Source organism: Trifolium pratense, linkage group LG5 (assembly GCF_020283565.1).
Source record: "Trifolium pratense cultivar HEN17-A07 linkage group LG5, ARS_RC_1.1, whole genome shotgun sequence".
NCBI lineage: Eukaryota > Viridiplantae > Streptophyta > Magnoliopsida > Fabales > Fabaceae > Trifolium > Trifolium pratense.
In genome coordinates this window covers 25,457,220-25,476,349 of record NC_060063.1, presented here as the reverse complement: position 1 = coordinate 25,476,349, position 19,130 = coordinate 25,457,220, and the positions used below count along the sequence as shown (strand labels likewise).

Here is a 19,130-nt window from a genome sequence, read left to right as displayed (position 1 = left end):
TATTTGAATCCATTAGTCTCATCATTTTATCTTCTATGACTATCTTATAATTTTTCTCTAGCAGTTGCCCTATGCTAAGAAGATTGCACTTCATACCTGGTATATAGAGCACATCATTGATGAAGGCCTCATCACCATTCTTGCTCTTGATGCACACTACTCCTACACCTTCTGAATTCAATGTGCTATCATTTGCAAATTTCACCTTGTTCTTGTGTGACTGGTTGAAGCTAATAAACCAATTTTTTCTTCATGTCATATGTGTTGAACAACCTAAATCCAAGTACCATCCTTCACCACAGTTCAAATCTTCTTTAGTTGTCACCATGAACATAATAGGATCATCATTATCATCTTGCATAGCTATCTTTGCCTCATCATCTTGTGACTCTTTCTTGGACCAAAATTCATCAGCAAAGTGACCATACTTCTGACAATTGTAACATTGAATGTTACTTTTATCAAATCTTTTCTTGCCACCTCTTCCACCCCTTCCATTAAAACCACCTCTATGATTCTCATTCTTCTGATTTGCATTACTAGGTTCTGGTTTATCTCTGTTACCAGCATTATTGTGCCATCCTCTTCCTTTATTTCCATTCCATTTACCCTTTCCCTTCTTATCTTTATTGTTGTGTTGTGCTTGTAAAGCAACTTCACCTTTGGATTTGTCATAGTTTCTCTGATTCATCCTTTGTTCACGTGCTTCCAAAGATCCTTGTAGCTCTTCAACTTTCATGCTATCAAGATCTATAGATTCCTCTATTGTTGCTACTACATAGCCAAATCTTGGAGATAATGATCTCAAGATCTTTTCTATTCTCATTGAACTAGACACAGCTTCGCCACATGCTTTCATTTCATTAACTATTTTTGCAACTCTAGTAAAGAAATCACTTACAGTTTCTTTATCCTCCATTTGTAGCTGTGCAAATTCTCTTTCTTAGGGTTTGTAACTTCACCTTCTTTACCTTCTGATCACCAGCATATGCAGCAGCTAAGATATCTCAGGCCTCTTTTTCAGTTTCACATTCACCAACCTTCTCAAATATGTATGGACTTACACTTTGATGAATAATGAACAATGCTTTGAAATCTTTCTTCTTCAACTCTTTGTATTGAGTTCTTTGATTTTCTGTTGCAGCCTCTGTCAGTGGATCTACATATTAGTCACTTGATCCATCATATCTTGATAATTGAACAGAACCTTCATCTGCTTACTCCAACTATCATAATTATTGCCTTCCAAGATTGGTAAATTTGCAGGAAATTGACCATTGTTGTATGTTGCCATGGTTGCAGTGATAACCAGGATCTTGATGCCAGATGTTGGCGCAACAAGTAGAACTATACACACACACTAATTCTTAAATCACTCGCACACTCTATGCAAGCTCAAGCCACGCCTATGAGCAAGATCACAGTAAACACAGTTTTGCAGAAAATGCAAGAAATGATAGATTGACTGGAGAATTGATTTTCTATGAGAGAGGAAGAAGAAGAAGAATGAAAGTAAAACTGGAATGATAAAAAAATGAATTTGATTAGGGAGAAGAGAAATTTTATTCTTCCACTAATGGGCCAAGAAAAAGGGTTACAAACACCAATAATGCAATCACTTGCATTTATACACATTGCTTTACACTTAAGCAATCACAAACACTTCTAACTAACTTGTAACCATCTCTAACAAACTAACTAACTCCCTAAAAACTGTTATTAACTACTTAACAACTAACTTGTTTGTTGCTTGCAACATAAGCAACAAACTAACTAACTTTGAAACTAACTTGCACATCAAGTAATTGATTTAGGAACATGGATTACACAATGAATTTGCATAATTCAACAAATACTACAATAAAATGCATACAAATAATATGATTAAATTAGAGTGACCGCAATGTAATCTATGCCACTGAATCAACATCGTTAATGCCCAAAATATTAATTGAATATGTAATTGATTGAAGTCGATCTTTCAATATGAATCAAACAAACACCACAACAATATAGAAAATCAAACAAACGCTGCACAAGATGACGAACAACACAACGCCGGACTTAGACGATAATATCATGAGAGAAAAAGAAAAAATAAAAGAAAAAACTTAATCTACGTGAAAGCCACTTATTTAGATTAAAAGAAGAGAGAACGAAGAAAAGAAGAAAAAAAAAAAAAAAAAAAAGATGTAAAGGGATGATTCAAGGTAAGAAATAGCCAAAATTACCCTTCTCCGTGATGGATGGATGTATGGATGAATGAGAAAGAGAACTTGGAAAGAGATGGAAGTTCTTTATCAGAAAAACTAGAGTCGGCTTTGTTTGTCTAAAAACTTTGGTTTTTTGTAATAGAAAAATGCGAACACACAAGATAGAAGTTAATGAGACTTGACATTGTTAATAACGTTGAAACATAAAAAGAAGATGGAAAATTCTTGATGTTTGATAAAAAAAAAATAGCGGATTGTTGATAAATTGGCGGATGAATTTATAGAGAATAATTTATAAATTAGCTTAGCACATATATAAGTAGTTGATGAAATTTGTAGTGCTTGGTGTAAAAATAATGGTGAAACTAGGTTAAAAATATGTGTTGGGTCATGAGGGGAGTTTGGGGAATCATCTACATTAGCCTTAAGACCAAAAACATAAGTGAGTTGGACACCACATTTTTATCCGAAACTTTAAAGCATTAAGTTTATGGGTCATCTCTCACTTACTTTCTTAGTTATATCCAATGATGGAACTTAATTCACCTCACATTTGTCGCAACAATCTTCCTCTCAAGCGGAAGCTGTTTTTTATCCATACACTTGCACCACCATTCAATGGGAGAGGTCACATTTGTCGGGAAGACTGTCGATACACGGAATCATCTAACCATCGACTCTGATACCACTATTCGGCCATTGAGGGGGAGCCTCACTAGGTTGGATCAACACCTTGAACTAAGAGCAACCACACAAACTTTTGACACCACACTTTCATTCAAAACCTTAAGGCATTATGTTTATATGGATTCTCTAATTTATATGTTGCTCAACAACAACTTTTTCAACCAATGTGGGACTTAACTCACATTTGATAAATCTCAATAATATGAAATAACATAAAAAAGATATGTTTAATTAATATTTAATTTTTTTCAAATAAGATCAACATACTAAATTTACTTATATATCAAAATAAGTTATAAAATAGTAACAAATTAAACTATAATCTCGAGAGAAAAAAAAAGTTACCAAAATAAGTCTTTTTTAAACGTATGAACAAATTTGTCTTGCCAAATTAAACATACCATAAATAGTTGTGTTATATATAATTCAAGGGTTAAATAGTGTTTACACTCTGTAAAGGGAATTTTGATTTACCATCCTGTAATATATATTTTTTGATTATTCCTTATAATGTTAAAATTTTGTTCTTTTAGCCCCTCATTGAATATGTTGGCTTAAGATTTTGTTATTTTAACCCCTATAATATTAACTGTTAAGAGTCCCACATCGGTTGAGAGATGACTTGACTAAGTGTTTATATACTAGAGGCAATCCTCACCTTACAAGCCGGTTTTGTAAGGATGAGTTAGGCCCAATACTCATTTCTAAGATTAACAAATTTTAGTTTACCCTCTTCACTAAACATATCACGTCATCATTTATGTGATATCTTAAACCAGCATATACAATGAAAATTATTTCTTGTCGAATAATGATGAAGAGGGGAATGGTGATGATATCTATAAGAGAAGAGCTATGAGAGATATATTAATGGAGGCTTAGGCTTAAAAGTGAATTAGATTAAGTATGATGCATACATTATATAGGTGTATCGTGTATGTGGTGATAATATTAGCAATTTAAGAAGGGTAATTTGTGATATTATATAGGTGTGGTGTAGTTAACACCAATCATTGTCTAATAATAGTTAGATTTTACTTAGTTTTTACAAGAACAGTATTTTTATTTATTTTTGTATAGAAACTTCGCCAAATTGCTTTCTCATGTTAAAATCAAAATAACATGATATTGTATATATATTGCACAAGTCACTTTAACTTAATCAAATGAATCATATTGTTTTAAATGTATTAATTTCATAGCAATGTCTTTGTCATTTTCCTCATCACTTTCACTCATAATCTTAATGTGATATTCAAAGTTCAATATCTTAAACTTTTACTCAACCCACTTAAATCAATTTCTAGATTAGAGGTTTTACCTTGCTAAGTTACCATAAATTAAGTTGATTTCTTAAATAATAGAGTAATCATAATACTAATCAATTGTATTAGTATATAGTATAAAAAAACATAAACAAACATACTTAACTTATAAAACTTAAATTTTTCTATAGATTACTATTTTTTCTTTCTAGCGTGTGCTTCTCACTTTATATATTTTTCTTGTCTTACTTACTCTCTTAGTGTTTGAATAAGTCAAGGTTCATTTTCTTTGATATTAAGAGGGTGAAAATAAGCTAAAAAACAAAAAAAAATAAAAAAAAATAAAAAAAAATAAATTTTTTACATTCCTCGTGAAGAAAACTACATTGAAATGAGCAAAATTTTGAGGCAATGTTTGTATTGAATTATTCTGTTATCTTAGCTTTGACTTTTGCTCCCAAACCAACCATATAGGCATATGGCCATTGAAATCTCATCATAAATGAGCAGGGTAGGTCAACTCTCCGACTGTGATGAATCCTAGAATTGTTGTTATTATTGTTATTGCTGCTGTTGTTGTTCTGAATTTTGTTTTTCAACTAATTTTATATAGAATTTAATTCTTACTTTTTTTTATAGAATTTAATTCATATACTTCCTCCGGCCTTATTTATAAGTAAAAGTTACTTTTTAGATTCATTGAACAATTGATATACTATCTAGCTTAGATATAGACTAGAACATATGTTGTTCAATGAATCTAAAAAGTAACTATTACTTATAAATAAGACCGGAGGGAGTACATTGTTTCTTAGAATTGTGACTACTTGATAGCATATGGCACGACGGATTTTGTAAGAGGTTTTGATACCAACTTATAATTGGAAGTTGTGTCTAATTTAATCTTACAGAATCGACTTATAAGTTGAGGATTGTCTCTATAAAACCGCATTATAAGGTGAAAATTGTCTATACTTATAAACTTATGTTCAGGACATCTCACATTTGATGTAAGACTCTTAACACTGTTAATGAAAAAAGTTGGACTTAATTTAATCTTACAAAACCGCTTTATAAAGTGAAGATTGTGTCTATTTATAAACTCATGTTCAAGTCATCTTACATCAGGCCATTTTACATTCGATGTAAAACTCTTAACACTGTCAATGACAAAAGTTTTTATATTGTCAACAATCACAATTGTTAGATAATTTATAATATTCGACTTTTATACTAACTCAGTTACACTATAAAATAAAATCACACACACATTATTTTTTGTAGTGTGTTTATTGAAGTTGTATTGAAGTCTCACATTATCAAAAAAAATTAGACCGTCGAACATGTATATGTGGTAGAAGAAAAAATTTCGTCTTGTGAGTTGACTTTTAAGAATACAAATCCATTTAACATTACTAACAATGTAAAAAAATAAAATAAATTTAAGTTGCATGAAAATTAAACTATTTTATATACTTATTTTACAAGGAATGAAAAATGGAATGGATACATATAGATAAGAAAACAGTTCAACCACATAAATGTTATAAATTGTTGGTAGGTTGCTCACCAAAACTATAACCAAACCTCACATAGCAAAACATTTTAATCTTATATTATTTTATTTTTTTTCCAACTATATATACATAATGTGAATATATATTACTAGTACTATAATATATTAGTAGATGACAACTCTTACACTAAAAGTTGTATACTTGTATATTTGAGTATGTGACCCCAAAACTTTATGCTAGTTTTTTCCTCTCTTCCCTCTCCATGTTCCTCAACTACTCTCATTTATTTCTCTACATTCATTGCTTACCACACTTAAACACCCTGTTTGATTTCTCTATAATATTTTCTTAGAAAGAAAGAGAGAGAAATTACAAGGAAAAAACACTTATTTTTTTCAAATTTTTCTAGAGTGTAAAAAAATACTCTAGATAGGTGGGGTGATTTCATCTTTAAAGTTTTTCAACAACCTTTCAGAGCATTTATAGTGACACATCTTATGAGATTAAGAAGAGACGGTGTAATGTGAAGAAAACCAGTCTGGCCTTATTAACTTCTTCACCTATAAATCTCTTTCTCCATAACACACTCACATTGTACATTTCTATTGCATCATAATAATAATAATAATAATAACACTCTCTCACTCTTTCTTTCCTCACATTTTCCTCTTTTCTTCATTCAACCAATTCAACCAATTTTTTACTTACTATATAGCTCAACCTTCTCAACAAAGTGTTCTTCATTCACAACCATTAATTCTTGAAGGTAAAGACATATTTCTTTCTCATGCATTTTCCTAAGCACCCCATTTTTTATTTATGTAAAAAAATTAAACTTTTCATTGAATTTTTTAGTAGGCAACCTTTTGGTTCATGGGTTTACAACATTATTAGTATTACTACCCCATTTTGTATTTATGGAAAAAGATTAAACTTTTGATGAAATTTTCTAGTAGACTTGAGTTTTTGATTCTGGGGTTGACAACATTACTATATAGTATATACTTCTTTTTTTTTAACGGCTAAATTTTATTAATATTGCAACTGAGCGCAAGACGAGTACAGTGCGCAAAACAAACACATATATATAGTATATATGATAAAAGATTAAACTTTTGATTATTTTCTTGTTTACTTAGGTTTTTGATTATTGGGTTGTGAGTTGTGACAACATTACTATAACCCCATTTAAAAAGATTAAACTTTTGATTGAATTTTCTTGTAGGTTTGAGCTTTTGATTCTTGGGTTGTGACAACATTATACTACACAACAAAAGGTTAAGACAGTGTTTGGTGGCTTTGGTCAAAAAAATGGAAACTTGTACGGCTCTATTGATTTTAACGGCTATTACAGCTTACTTATTGTGGTTCACTTTCATCTCACGGTCATTGAGAGGTCCACGTGTCTGGCCACTATTGGGCAGTCTACCGGGCCTAATCGAAAATTGTGAACGTATGCATGATTGGATCTGTGACAACCTCCGCGCGTGTGGTGGCACATACCAGACCTGCATCTGTGCAATCCCTTTTTTAGCTAAGAAGCAAGGTCTCGTGACCGTCACGTGCGACCCGAGGAACTTGGAGCATATACTGAAGACCCGGTTCGACAATTACCCGAAAGGTCCGACGTGGCAAGCAGTGTTTCATGATTTGTTGGGTGATGGAATCTTTAACTCTGATGGTAACACGTGGTTGTTCCAGCGTAAAACAGCCGCGCTGGAATTTACCACCCGGACATTGCGCCAAGCCATGGCTCGATGGGTTAGCCGAGCCATTAAGGACCGGCTTTGCACAATTTTGAAGAAAGCTGAGGTGCAAGGTGAGCCGGTGGATCTACAAGACGTGATGCTCCGGCTCACGTTTGACAATATTTGTGGTTTGGCTTTTGGGAGAGACCCGCAAACATGTGCCACGGGTTTGCCTGAAAACGGCTTTGCAGCCGCTTTTGATAAAGCCACTGAAGCCACGCTTCAGCGGTTTATTTTACCTGAGGTGTTGTGGAAGGTGAAGAAATGGCTTGGACTTGGTATGGAAGTCGGCTTGAGCCGAAGCCTTGGTTTTGTGGACGAGCATTTGTCAAGTGTGATTGAGAAGCGTAAAGTCGAATTGATGAGTCAGCAGAAAGATGGGTCCCTTCTTCATGATGACCTGCTGACTAGGTTTATGAGGAAGAAAGAATCTTATTCAGACAAGTTTCTTCAACATGTGGCATTGAACTTCATCCTAGCTGGACGTGACACATCATCGGTTGCGTTGAGCTGGTTTTTCTGGTTGGTCATTCAAAATCCAAGGGTGGAAGAGAAGATCCTACGCGAGATTTGCACGGTCTTGATGGAGACACGTGGCACTGACATGGAAAAGTGGACGGATGAGCCGTTGGGATTTGAAGAAGTTGATCAATTGGTTTATCTTAAAGCTGCCTTGTCGGAGACACTAAGGTTGTACCCTTCGGTGCCAGAGGATTCAAAGCATGTGGTGAACGATGATGTGTTGCCGGATGGAACTTTTGTTCCGGCAGGATCATCGGTGACATACTCGATATATTCAGCCGGGAGATTAAAGTCAACATGGGGTGAGGATTGCTTGGAATTTAGACCTGAGAGGTGGTTGTCATTGGATGGAACAAAGTTCATCATGCATGACTCTTTCAAGTTTGTTGCATTCAATGCTGGCCCTAGAATCTGTTTGGGGAAGGATTTGGCATATCTTCAAATGAAGTCTATTGCTGCTGCTGTTCTGCTCCGCCACCGTCTTGCGGTGGTTCCCGGCCACCAGGTGGAGCAAAAGATGTCACTCACCTTGTTCATGAAAAATGGGCTCAAGGTTAATGTTTACAACAGGGATTTGAAGGGTGTTTTTGCAAATATAGAAAATGCAAAGGTGGGAGATATTCAGGGGAAAGTGTCCAATGATTTGAAATGCAATGGAAGTTAGTGTTGTGTTTCAAAAGAAGAGAATTTACAATTCAGCCATTTGGGGCTTTAATTTATAGAAGAGAGAACAGGGTGGAAAAAAAGAAGAAAAAAATAAAAAATAACAGGGTATATTTTATTCATGGTATGTTATATAAAAATTTATTATAATTCATATGAGAATTGTCAATGGATTTATTTCTTTTATGGTAGGGTGGATGCATGCTTTCTTTCAATTCATCTTATTTGTAGAATCCTTGCAAATATTCAATTGTAATTCTTTATTTCTTCTCTATTTTCACAATTATATTTTAATTTTATTGCTTTCAAGACATTATTATGTAAGAGGTTAACTCACATTTAACAATGTTGAATGTTGATGTTCACAAAAGAACACCTTAAGTTTTGATTTAATTTCAATGTCCTAATAGTATGTTAACAAGTTTGTTACACTCATCTTTGGTGGTGTTTTTTCTTCTATTTTATGAAATCACTATAATTCAGCTATATAGTTTAGAAATCACAGTTCTTAGTCAGATTCTGATTCTAGGATCCTTGCCTATGACTGACAATAGAAGCTGTTTGAATGCATAACATGAACCAATGGTAAGATGCATTGAATCAGAAGGAAACTGCGAGTCTGCAACCTTATTTTCTCTGCCGAGTACGATGGAGCAGAGTTAGTAAGTCAAATAACATGTATTATTCTACGTATAAATATAAATATGCTAGAATGAAGTTATAAGGGCAGAAACTACCCACAAACTATCTATACAGAAAGCATTTAGATCATAGGACAAGGAATGTTAATCCAAGATTTCTTTCTGATAAGAATATTAAGGCCTAGCTAGCTATATGATCAAAAAAATTGATAGTGGCTCTCTTCTATTTTGGCATGGTGCTTTTATGCTTCAAACAGCTTGACATATTTGGTCATGTGATTTTTGTTCCAACCTTTCATTTCTCTCTTTGAAAATCTCTATGGCCTATAGTGTAGCAGAGACCTTCCCTGACATTGTCATAACATTCTTCAGTCGAGAATTTTTTCACCAGTTGAAAAGATATTCCAGACCAACGTGCCAATTAAGTACAATACAACAGAGACTTTAAATACATCGTTCCATGAACCTGTAACAACAAATCGATCTTAAACGAACGACCTCAACGAGAAAAAAGGTTTTGAATGCAACAGCTGAAGAATTCTTACCTCGTTGGAGTATGTATCCAGTAGCAGCTGTACCAAAGACACCGGCAAGCACTCCTGCCGTATTCGATAGTCCCAGCAAAACTCCCTGGTATTTTAAAATAGTTAGCGTTCATATATGTTTTAACTGATTGACTTGGGCAGAGGGATAGTAAAATGATTTTGGCAATTGGCATCGGTGTTGAGTGTTGCCAAAAACCTCAGAAGTTCGGCTCACAATAAAGCGTCACCATACTTAACTTGTGCAACAAGAAAACCATAGCATGATCAGTCACTTTATTTCTGGTTTTTATATTTATTTTCTTTTAAAAAACTACGGAACTTTCTGTTTCTGAAGCTATATTTGTACAAGAAATTAACTCACAGCATAGCGTGGTCCAATGTCTTGGTGATTGGAATATAGACCAGATTGTGAGAATGCGTCACATCCCTGTAACAGAAACAATAGATTGTTTAAGAATACAAAGTAATTCAAAACCTGAGGAATCAGAATTCAGGAAGGTGTATATGTTCAAACCTGACTGCAAGCCATGCACAGTACTGCCATGGCGGGTGTTCTGACATGACTTAACTGTGTAAGAAAAAATGCAGGACCTAGAAACCCTATTGATTGCATGATCTGCCAAATAAAATAAATATTGGAAGAAAAATTTAGTAATGGAAAGGCCTAGAATATGCATGAAAAAATTTAGTAACAAAATTACAGAAGTAATGATTTGCTTGCCTTTCGAACAGTTGTTATGGAAAGGCCTTTGCTCACAAGTGTGTCAGCAATCCAACCTCCTATATTTGCAAAAATGGCCATGGTTAACCATGGAAGGACACATAAGAGCCCCGATTCCGTGAGGTTGAACTTCAGAACCTGAGAAAATAACCCATAAAGTTCATTCATCAAATTTGTTTGTTTATCAGTAGTTGGAGTGAAGTAAATTTCCTTCACTCATCTTTAAAGAAATTACCAAGTAATATAAAAAGTAATCTGCTACCTAACAGAGTTGAGAGAAGATGGTAAGATGTAACTTAACATCAAGGAATTCAAAATAACAAACATCATTTTTATAAATCAACAAAACTGTGCAGCCAATTGAAGCTCAGTTTGATTGAAAACAATGGGGAAATGAATGTACAAAATTTTACAAGTTTCATGCGAATGGGAGCAGAATTATACAGACAGTTGGATGTGTATTCCCCACCTTCACAAGTAGAAAATTCTATATACTTTAGCAACTTTCATATAAAAAACCTAAAGTCTTATAGTTATACTATGGATGGATGTAAGCAATATAGTTTGATTCCTATTTGAAAATATTTGAGATATTATAGAAAGTATCATCAAGAACATTCATATTCTAATGTGCATTGATCAATATTCAATAACAGAAAAAAAATATTAAAATAAAATTGAAAAGGTAAGTACCTGATTGTAGTATGTAGGCATCCAGGTTAACAGAATAAATGTTCCCCAATTGTGGCAGAAGTGAGAGATTATTAAAGCCCAAACAGGTGCTTTCGATAAAATCAATTTCCAAGGAATAACTGTCACAGGTTCTTTTGATACGCTGCCTCCAAGTATGAGCCTTTTCTCTTCCGCCCCAAGATCTGGATCATCTTTTGGCGTGCTATATGCCTGGAAGAGCCAAACATAAGGAATTACAAATTGCCCCTCACATTGATACACCTCGTGGTAAAATGCCAAACATATTGTACAAAATAACCTATTTACTCATACATCCAGTCAAGGGAACACTAACTCGCATAAACATAACTTTTAGAATTGGTTATTAGTCATATATTTCATCATATGTTATGAAACACTTCATGAGACAGTCGATAACAAATCAGCACAAAACATGATATGGTTGGCAAAGTAGAACTGCTTGATTTCCTATTCAAACATTTTTCCGATAAGAAACAGATGTGTCATACATTAGCGGATGTATTGAAACCGTGAAAGTTGACTTACTTTTCTCGACCACAATGCAAACCAGATACTTCCAAGTGATCCAAATGAGTAAAACACAGATGGCCACCCGAATTTGTGAATTAGAAAAGGCGAGAATGCCAAGCCTGTGACAGAACCAAGGTACATTCCACTATATACTAGCGCAAGTGATCTGCTTCTCTCCGATACTGGAATCCACTTGGAAAGTATATTATTCATTGCAGGCATCGCAACACCCTGAAAACAAAGAATCCGAAAAATGTGTTGTCAAATTATAAAAGCAAATATCATTTCAATTACAGGAACCTGATATACAAATCACAAGTTTAGTACAGCAATCGAATGGACTAACCTCTCCGATTCCCATAAAGGCACGCATAACAAGCAGATATGGCAGCCCAAGTTTTGCAGCAACAGGAGTTAAAACTGTTGCAATTGACCACCATATAACTCCAAAACCTAGTACTAGCTTCCCACCAACTTTGTCTGCCCAAATGCCACCAACAATCTAAACCCAAAAAATCATTCTGTCAGCTTCAAAGCAATAAAATCCACGCTTTACGTACAGTGGGCGAAATAAAAATGCACTTTGAAGTTTGAACATTAGAACTTGCTAGACTACTAGCATATACTTCTAGGAACAGTACAGGTTATGGCAGGTTCAATCGGCAGTGATACTTAAAATACTAGAGGATTGTTATATGAAAGTAAGAAACCAATTTCTAGTTTAAGTTAACTGGTCTTATGTATATCAGTTACACCTGTGTAAGTAGATAGCCCCAGAAAAAAGAGGACTGAATGAGGCCAACTGTTGCACTGTTCCAGTTGAACTCTTGAGACATCGGCAGTATTGCTATGCTCATATTGACCTATAAAAAAATGGAAATGTACAGCATATCAGTAACACTAGGTTAGTTAGATTGCAGAAATTTAGAAACAATTAATTAAATATAAACAACCGTCGGATATAGTTCAAGAAAATAATCTAAATAATAACTTATGTAAAACAAAAGTAGAATCTTGAAAACAGTATTTCAATCTCAGCAGACATATTTCTTTTTAACAACCAACGTCCACGACTATAAAAGGTTAACAATCAACCAAACACCCTGCAGTGTTAATCAATTGAATATGATAAAACCAAACGTACCTATTGAATTGTGTCGAATGTAAACAGGATTATATAAATAGCATAATAACTGAAACTATAAACAAAAGAAAACGTTACTCACGCGATCCATATTACAAAGGAGAAATGCTGTAAAACATAGCAGTACAATAACCCAACGCTTAGGAAACTGCTGCCACCATGGAGATATTTGATGCAGATTTCCTTCCAAAAGAATGGCTTCACCGGTCACTTCAGTTGATTTCAGCTTATCTATATTTGGTTCTGCAAATTCATACTCCTCAGACTTGTAACAAAGACGAAACTTATTTGCTTTACCAACCTCAGGCTGTCGGTGCTTTCTTTTGCTCAAACCAAATTGTTCGATATAGCTACTGCTAAAGGGAGCTGAAGAAAGGTAAGAATGTCTTCTTTTGCAAGCTTTTAATTTGAAGTTTGAGCAGCAGCTGGATTGTCGGGATAATGGAGAAAAAATCTCCCTTTTGTTATCGAATGTTTGTATTTGTTTTGAAAGTCTCTCTTCCAAAGAAGAAACAATATGAGAATGCATTGCATTCTGGCATCTTGAAAGAGGAACCTTCACAATCCAGCCACCATATTGTGTAACCGGTGCACCCGAAACAGAAATCCCCCCTCTTTGAAGTGACAAATCCTTTTGTGATCTATACGAATTTCCTGCCAATACCAAAAAAATTGCTAAAACTTTCGTACTTTTCAATCATGGTCACTGATCAACATATTCCAAGCTAAAAGGCTTTCATCTTACCAAAACCATTGTTTATTTCTACTCAAAAAAAACTAAGCTTGAGCAAAATTGTAAAAAATACGGGTAAAATCTAAGCTTATCCTAGTACATGATTTAAAGAAAGCATCACTTACATTTAGTCCATGAAAAATATAGTGTGTTTAATTTTTCAAATTAGTGCTTGAGCATCTTAACTCAAGAACTAAATTGACTTTCAGAATGCACATTCTTTGGACATGCGGTAAATTTCATTTTTCAGGGACTGGTATAACAAAACTTTCTTTCGGTTACCAAGTTTTCACTACCATTTAGTAGTGATTAATCTCTACCGGAGAACCTGTGAGGCATACAAGGTGAGTTCTCCCCTCAGGAAACCAATCCCCGACCACTTGCATTTCAATTTAATTAAAAAATAGTGTTTTTTAATGAATAGTTTAACTAAAAAAATGCATTTCAGTTTAATAAATAATAATAACAATAACTATAACAAACATAACTGTCCATTCATATTTTATTTTATTTTTTGGTACAATAGCCTAATGGCTAGAAAGTCACTCCCTTGAGGTGAATAAGTGGGGAGTCCCGAGTTCGAACCCGGACTCCTCCCAACTGAGCTCTGTCACGGGAATTCCATTCATATTTTCCTATCTAGCCACATACTAATTTTTACAATTTCTTTACATTGCAAATAAAGGCATAAAATTAAATGTATGTGCTTATTTCCATTGCTAGTGTATAGTTACTATATTTGTAAGCATAAAATCCATTTTCTATCAAAACTCATTAACCAATAAAATCTACACAACACTAGAAAAAAAATTCAACAATATGTAAAAATCATTTATGAGTAACAAGTAACAAAATATTGTGAGTAAATTATGCATAATTCACAAAATGCAAGTAATTAGTTATAACTAACAAAAGGAGTAAGAATTGAATATGAACCTGAGGTAACGAAGGAACCAAAATTGCGGTTAGAAATCAAACCGCTCATAGCCATTGGTACTGTGGAGAGAATTTAGTGATGAAAGTTCAGAAAACGACGTCGTTTCTTAGCTAAAATTGTTACTCTGTTTTTCTCTTCAGTTAAAGAAGAAGGAAGAGGATAAGCAAAGAAAGCACAGAAACTCTCCAGTTTGGCATATTTCCAAACGAAGCTATTTTCTCATTTCTTTTTATTTTTTATTTTCCACATGTTTTTTATTGAATATAAATTATAAATAAATAAATTTATAATAATCAAAAAGATATAATTGTCCCTCCATCAAATGAAAATCAACTCCATCAAAATCAACTCCATCATATTTCGATGATGAATCTACGTCCTCAAGTCTTATGTCGAGTCATTTAAAATAACATTAAATCATTATTTTTAAGTATAAAAATTTGATCGATAAACTAAAAATATATGATTTTAAAATAGGAAAACCAATTTCTTAAGTAAGTGAAAATTGAAAAATCAAAAGAGTAATTAAATGTTCAATTTTAAAATGTAGAAACTATTTTTAGAAGTGTGATAAAATAAGATATCAAAATTAAATCTAATTAAAAATTAGAATAGACAAACAAAATATAAAAAAATAAAAATGAAATCCATAAATGGAAATACTAAAAATGAAGTACTACTGGCGATATAAACAACAGATAGGAAGGATCCAGAGTAAGACACGTGGTACATCATCCTTGACAAAATATTAATTTGGAAAATGCTAAAGAGTCAGGGCACTGATTAAGGATATAATTATGGAAATTTTATCTCGTAAATTGTGCATTCAATGCTTTAAAATGTATAAAGTTATTCTCTCTCATCATTATTTTTTTTATTTATTTCCTTTTTTAGTAGGCTTAACAAGTGCCCCGGGGCACTGTTTAGCATGACCCTATTAATTTATAATTGCTGAGATACCCTTCCTCTAGACGTGGAAGTAACTTGAAAATCGCTTTTACTTTTTTTAAGTGATTAACTTGTTTTGTCAACGTCACAATTTTTTAATTAATTAACTGTTTTGTCAACGTCAGAATAAAGTGCATATATTGAAGAAAATAATGAAAATTATTTTTCTTATTTTGATAGAGAAAATGAATAAAATTCTTAGTGTCGTCATTATTGTTAATATTTTTTTCGTGACCTATATATTTTATTCTTGAAAAATCTTTAGGAATTGAAGGTATTTTCATATTCATGCCTGGAATATTCTGGTTATGGACCATGGCTATTATCGAACGTCAAAAGTGCTTTGTCATTATGTTTATTTGGATCTGAGAGAGAGAAATTTTTTTTTTTAAGTAAAAGTAGGCTAACACCCAAAAAGAAAAGAATTATAGAGTTATATGAAAATTTCTAGGCATGCAAGCCCCAGAAAAGTCATCAAAAAGAAGACTCGAAACCTCATTTGGAGGAGTCTCCATAACATGAATATTAAAAGAATTCAGAGAAAAGCTGAAATTAGTCAGTCAATCAGCACTTCTATTTCCCTCTCGCCAAGTATGATTGAATTGCACCTGCCAATCCAACTTTAAAAGTTCTTGTATACGACGCACCAAGGTAGGCGGATTACCGTTGAATTTAACTTTCTCCGTGATCATATCAACCAGACTTTTTGAGTCACTTTCCACCTGAAGATGGCAGAAACCTTGTCTCCAACCAAGTTGCATTCTCAAGTACATTCCCCATATTTCAGCGGAGAGAGCGTCACAAGTTCCTATTTTGCGCGAGTATCATTTAATCCATCTGCCATCTAAATTTCGAAAGAGTCCACCACAACCAGCTAAACCCAAAGAACTTGTAGGCTCCATCACAGTTAAGCTTAATCCACCCTTCTCGAGGTTTTTTCCATCCAATGAAAATAGTGTCACATTGGCGAATATTCAAAGGATGATGGCTGCACTTGTCTATGTCTTCAGCCATCTTGATAATCATGTAAGTTGGGTCAGTCGGACGTTGAAAGTCATCTTCAAAAATCATTTGGTTTCTCCACTTCCACATGTGCCAGCACGCCACCATAAAAATTGTTTTCCACTTCCTATTCTGGATATCTTGCAGTTGAAGGTTGATGTTTTTGAAGATCCATTCACTGCAATTAGAAGAAGAAAAAAATTAGTGATTTGATTTGAAGGGACTAACCTTATCTAGGTTTCGGTTGCAACAGAGCAATCCCTCAAAACATGAATAAGTGTTTTATTGACTCTGTCACATCTAGAGCATGTGGGAGAAGCTCCAACACCCCATTTGCTCCTACGAAAATTAGTGAGCAACCGATCATGAGCCGCCATCCACATAAAAGTTTGAATTCTATGAGGTCCTTTCCAACTCCACACGGCCTTCCAATCTCCCTCAATAGGTTGAGCTCTAATGTTTTGATTCTCATAAGCACTTTTAACTGTGAAATTCCTAGTGTTGGTCCCTCCCCAACCAATTGTGTCTTTCCCGTCTATGTCCATAGGTGCTGGGATAGCAAGAACCTGAAAAGAAAAATTAGATGGTAAATTAGAAGTAAGGAAATCAAAATCCCACGCTCCTGAGGGGGTAAGCACATCCCTCACAGAAAGAGTCATGTCAATAATAATTTGATTAGTAACAGAGAGCAAAGAAGTTCCACTCGGGATCCATTTATCCAGCCAGAAGTTGATATTGTTTCCATCTTCCAACTGCCACACAATATTCTGCTGGAATTTTTCCCAAATACCTGTCAAAGCTTTCCACAAAGGAGAGTCATAGGGTTGAGAGCTTATTGTTACCCTCAAGTCCTTATTTCTTCCATACTTATTATAAAGAACCTTACACCAAAGGTCGTCTGGTTTGTTGATCAGATTCCAAAGCATTTTCATAAGAAAAGCGTCATTCATATGTTGAGGTCTCTTAATGCCTAGACCACCCTCATTCTTGGGGAGACAACAAATGTCCCATCCAACTAGATGAGGTCTACGAGATTGGTCAGTATCTCCCCATAAAAAACTCCTTTGAATTTTTTTCATCTCATTACAGAGGTTTTTTGGGAGCTTGGCATACTGCATATGATAGTATGGTATAGTGCTCAAAACTGATTTAGATAGAGTAAGTCTGCCTGCAAAGCTCAAACATTGTTGCTTCCATCCACTCAACTTGTTTTGTATTTTGTCAATGATGTTATTAAACTTTCCCCTAGAAGCTCTACATAGACTAATATTTGCCCCCAAATACCTGTCCATATTATTGATTTGTTTATAACCCGTGTGATATAAAATGTCCTCCCTGACCTGTTGATCGACATTTTTAGAGAAGTAGATTTCTGTTTTTTGACTATTGATTTTTTGTCCAGAAGCTTGACAAAAAATATCAAGGCAATGCATAATACAATGTGCTTGCTCGATAGAAGCCTCTGCAAACAAAAGAAGATCATCAACAAAAAGAAGATGAGATATTTGAGGGCCATACCTACCTGCACGCATTGGTTTCCAATACTGGGCATCCACCTGATCAGCTATAATATGAGACAGTCGTTCCATACAAATGACGAAAAGGTAAGGAGACATAGGGTCTCCTTGTCTAATGCCTTTCGAAGGAGTAAATATATCTGTTTTCTCACCATTCCATAAAATTTTAAAAGAGGGGGAAGAAATACAATGTTGAATAATGTTAACGAGGTTAGGCGGAAACTTACATTCATTAAGACAATTTTCCACAAATTTCCAATTTAGTCGATCATAAGCTTTTTCAAGATCAATTTTAATGGACATAAACATTTTACTACCTTTCATCCTAGCCATAGAATGCACCATTTCCTGTGCCACTATGATATTATGATGTATAGTGCGTCTTGGGATGAAACTAGATTGATAGGGAGATATGATCCCATCCAACGCAGGCTTAATTCTATTCATAATAACCTTAGTGATAATTTTGTAGACAACATTACACAAAGCTATAGGGCGAAATTGAGAAACAAATTCAGGTCTGTCAACTTTAGGAATTAACACAAGTAAAGTATTATTAATTGAAGAGATGAGAGAAGGATTACGCCAAACCTGGTTAACATATTGAAAAAGATAGTTAGCAACAATGTCCCAATTTTGTTGAAAAAAGAGAGCAGGATAACCATCTTCCCCAGGTGATTTCAGAGGCCCAATATCAATAGATTAATGATGGAGACCGAAATACAAAGTATTATCATTCTGAGAGAGAGAGAATTAATTAGTGACAAAAATTATCCTTTGGAAATTTATTTTTTTATAATATAGAAGGCTTAAGCCCAAAGACAAAAAAAAAATACACGGAAATTAAATGAGGGGTGGAAATCCCCATTACACCAGCATGTTTCGAAGAAGACTATCTCATACTCCATGAAACATCCATGATTCGCCAAAGCATTCGCACAGGAATTTGCTTCACGATAGAAATGATATTAAACCACAACTTCCTACTCTAGTGCAATAAGTCTTCTAATACGGTCTACAAGAGATCATCCAAAAGGACTACATTTCTCTTAGAAATGATATGCTGCACACCACCACCAAAGAATCAACACACACTTCCACCT

The 19,130-nt window shown here is 34.2% G+C and overlaps 2 protein-coding genes across 2 annotated transcripts; one reads left to right on the top strand and one right to left on the bottom strand.

Moving 5' to 3' along the window:
• The first annotated feature begins 5,835 nt into the window (after positions 1-5,835).
• On the top strand, positions 5,836-8,806 carry LOC123884228 (cytochrome P450 86A8-like). Its single transcript, XM_045933291.1, has 2 exons — positions 5,836-6,448; positions 6,908-8,806. Exon 2 carries the CDS (start codon positions 6,994-6,996, stop codon positions 8,614-8,616), a length of 1,623 nt encoding a protein of 540 aa, XP_045789247.1. The 5' UTR covers positions 5,836-6,448; positions 6,908-6,993; the 3' UTR covers positions 8,617-8,806.
• Positions 8,807-9,299: 493 nt separating this feature from the next.
• LOC123884227 (ascorbate transporter, chloroplastic-like) lies at positions 9,300-14,814 on the bottom strand. Its single transcript, XM_045933290.1, has 11 exons — positions 14,560-14,814; positions 12,973-13,544; positions 12,502-12,609; positions 12,093-12,248; positions 11,762-11,977; positions 11,216-11,425; positions 10,523-10,660; positions 10,316-10,417; positions 10,163-10,228; positions 9,802-9,886; positions 9,300-9,722 (listed from the first exon to the last, which is right to left on the bottom strand). The coding sequence occupies exons 1-11, from the start codon at positions 14,612-14,614 to the stop codon at positions 9,625-9,627; spliced, it is 1,806 nt and encodes a 601-aa protein (XP_045789246.1). The 5' UTR covers positions 14,615-14,814; the 3' UTR covers positions 9,300-9,624.
• Between the last annotated feature and the right edge of the window lie 4,316 nt (positions 14,815-19,130).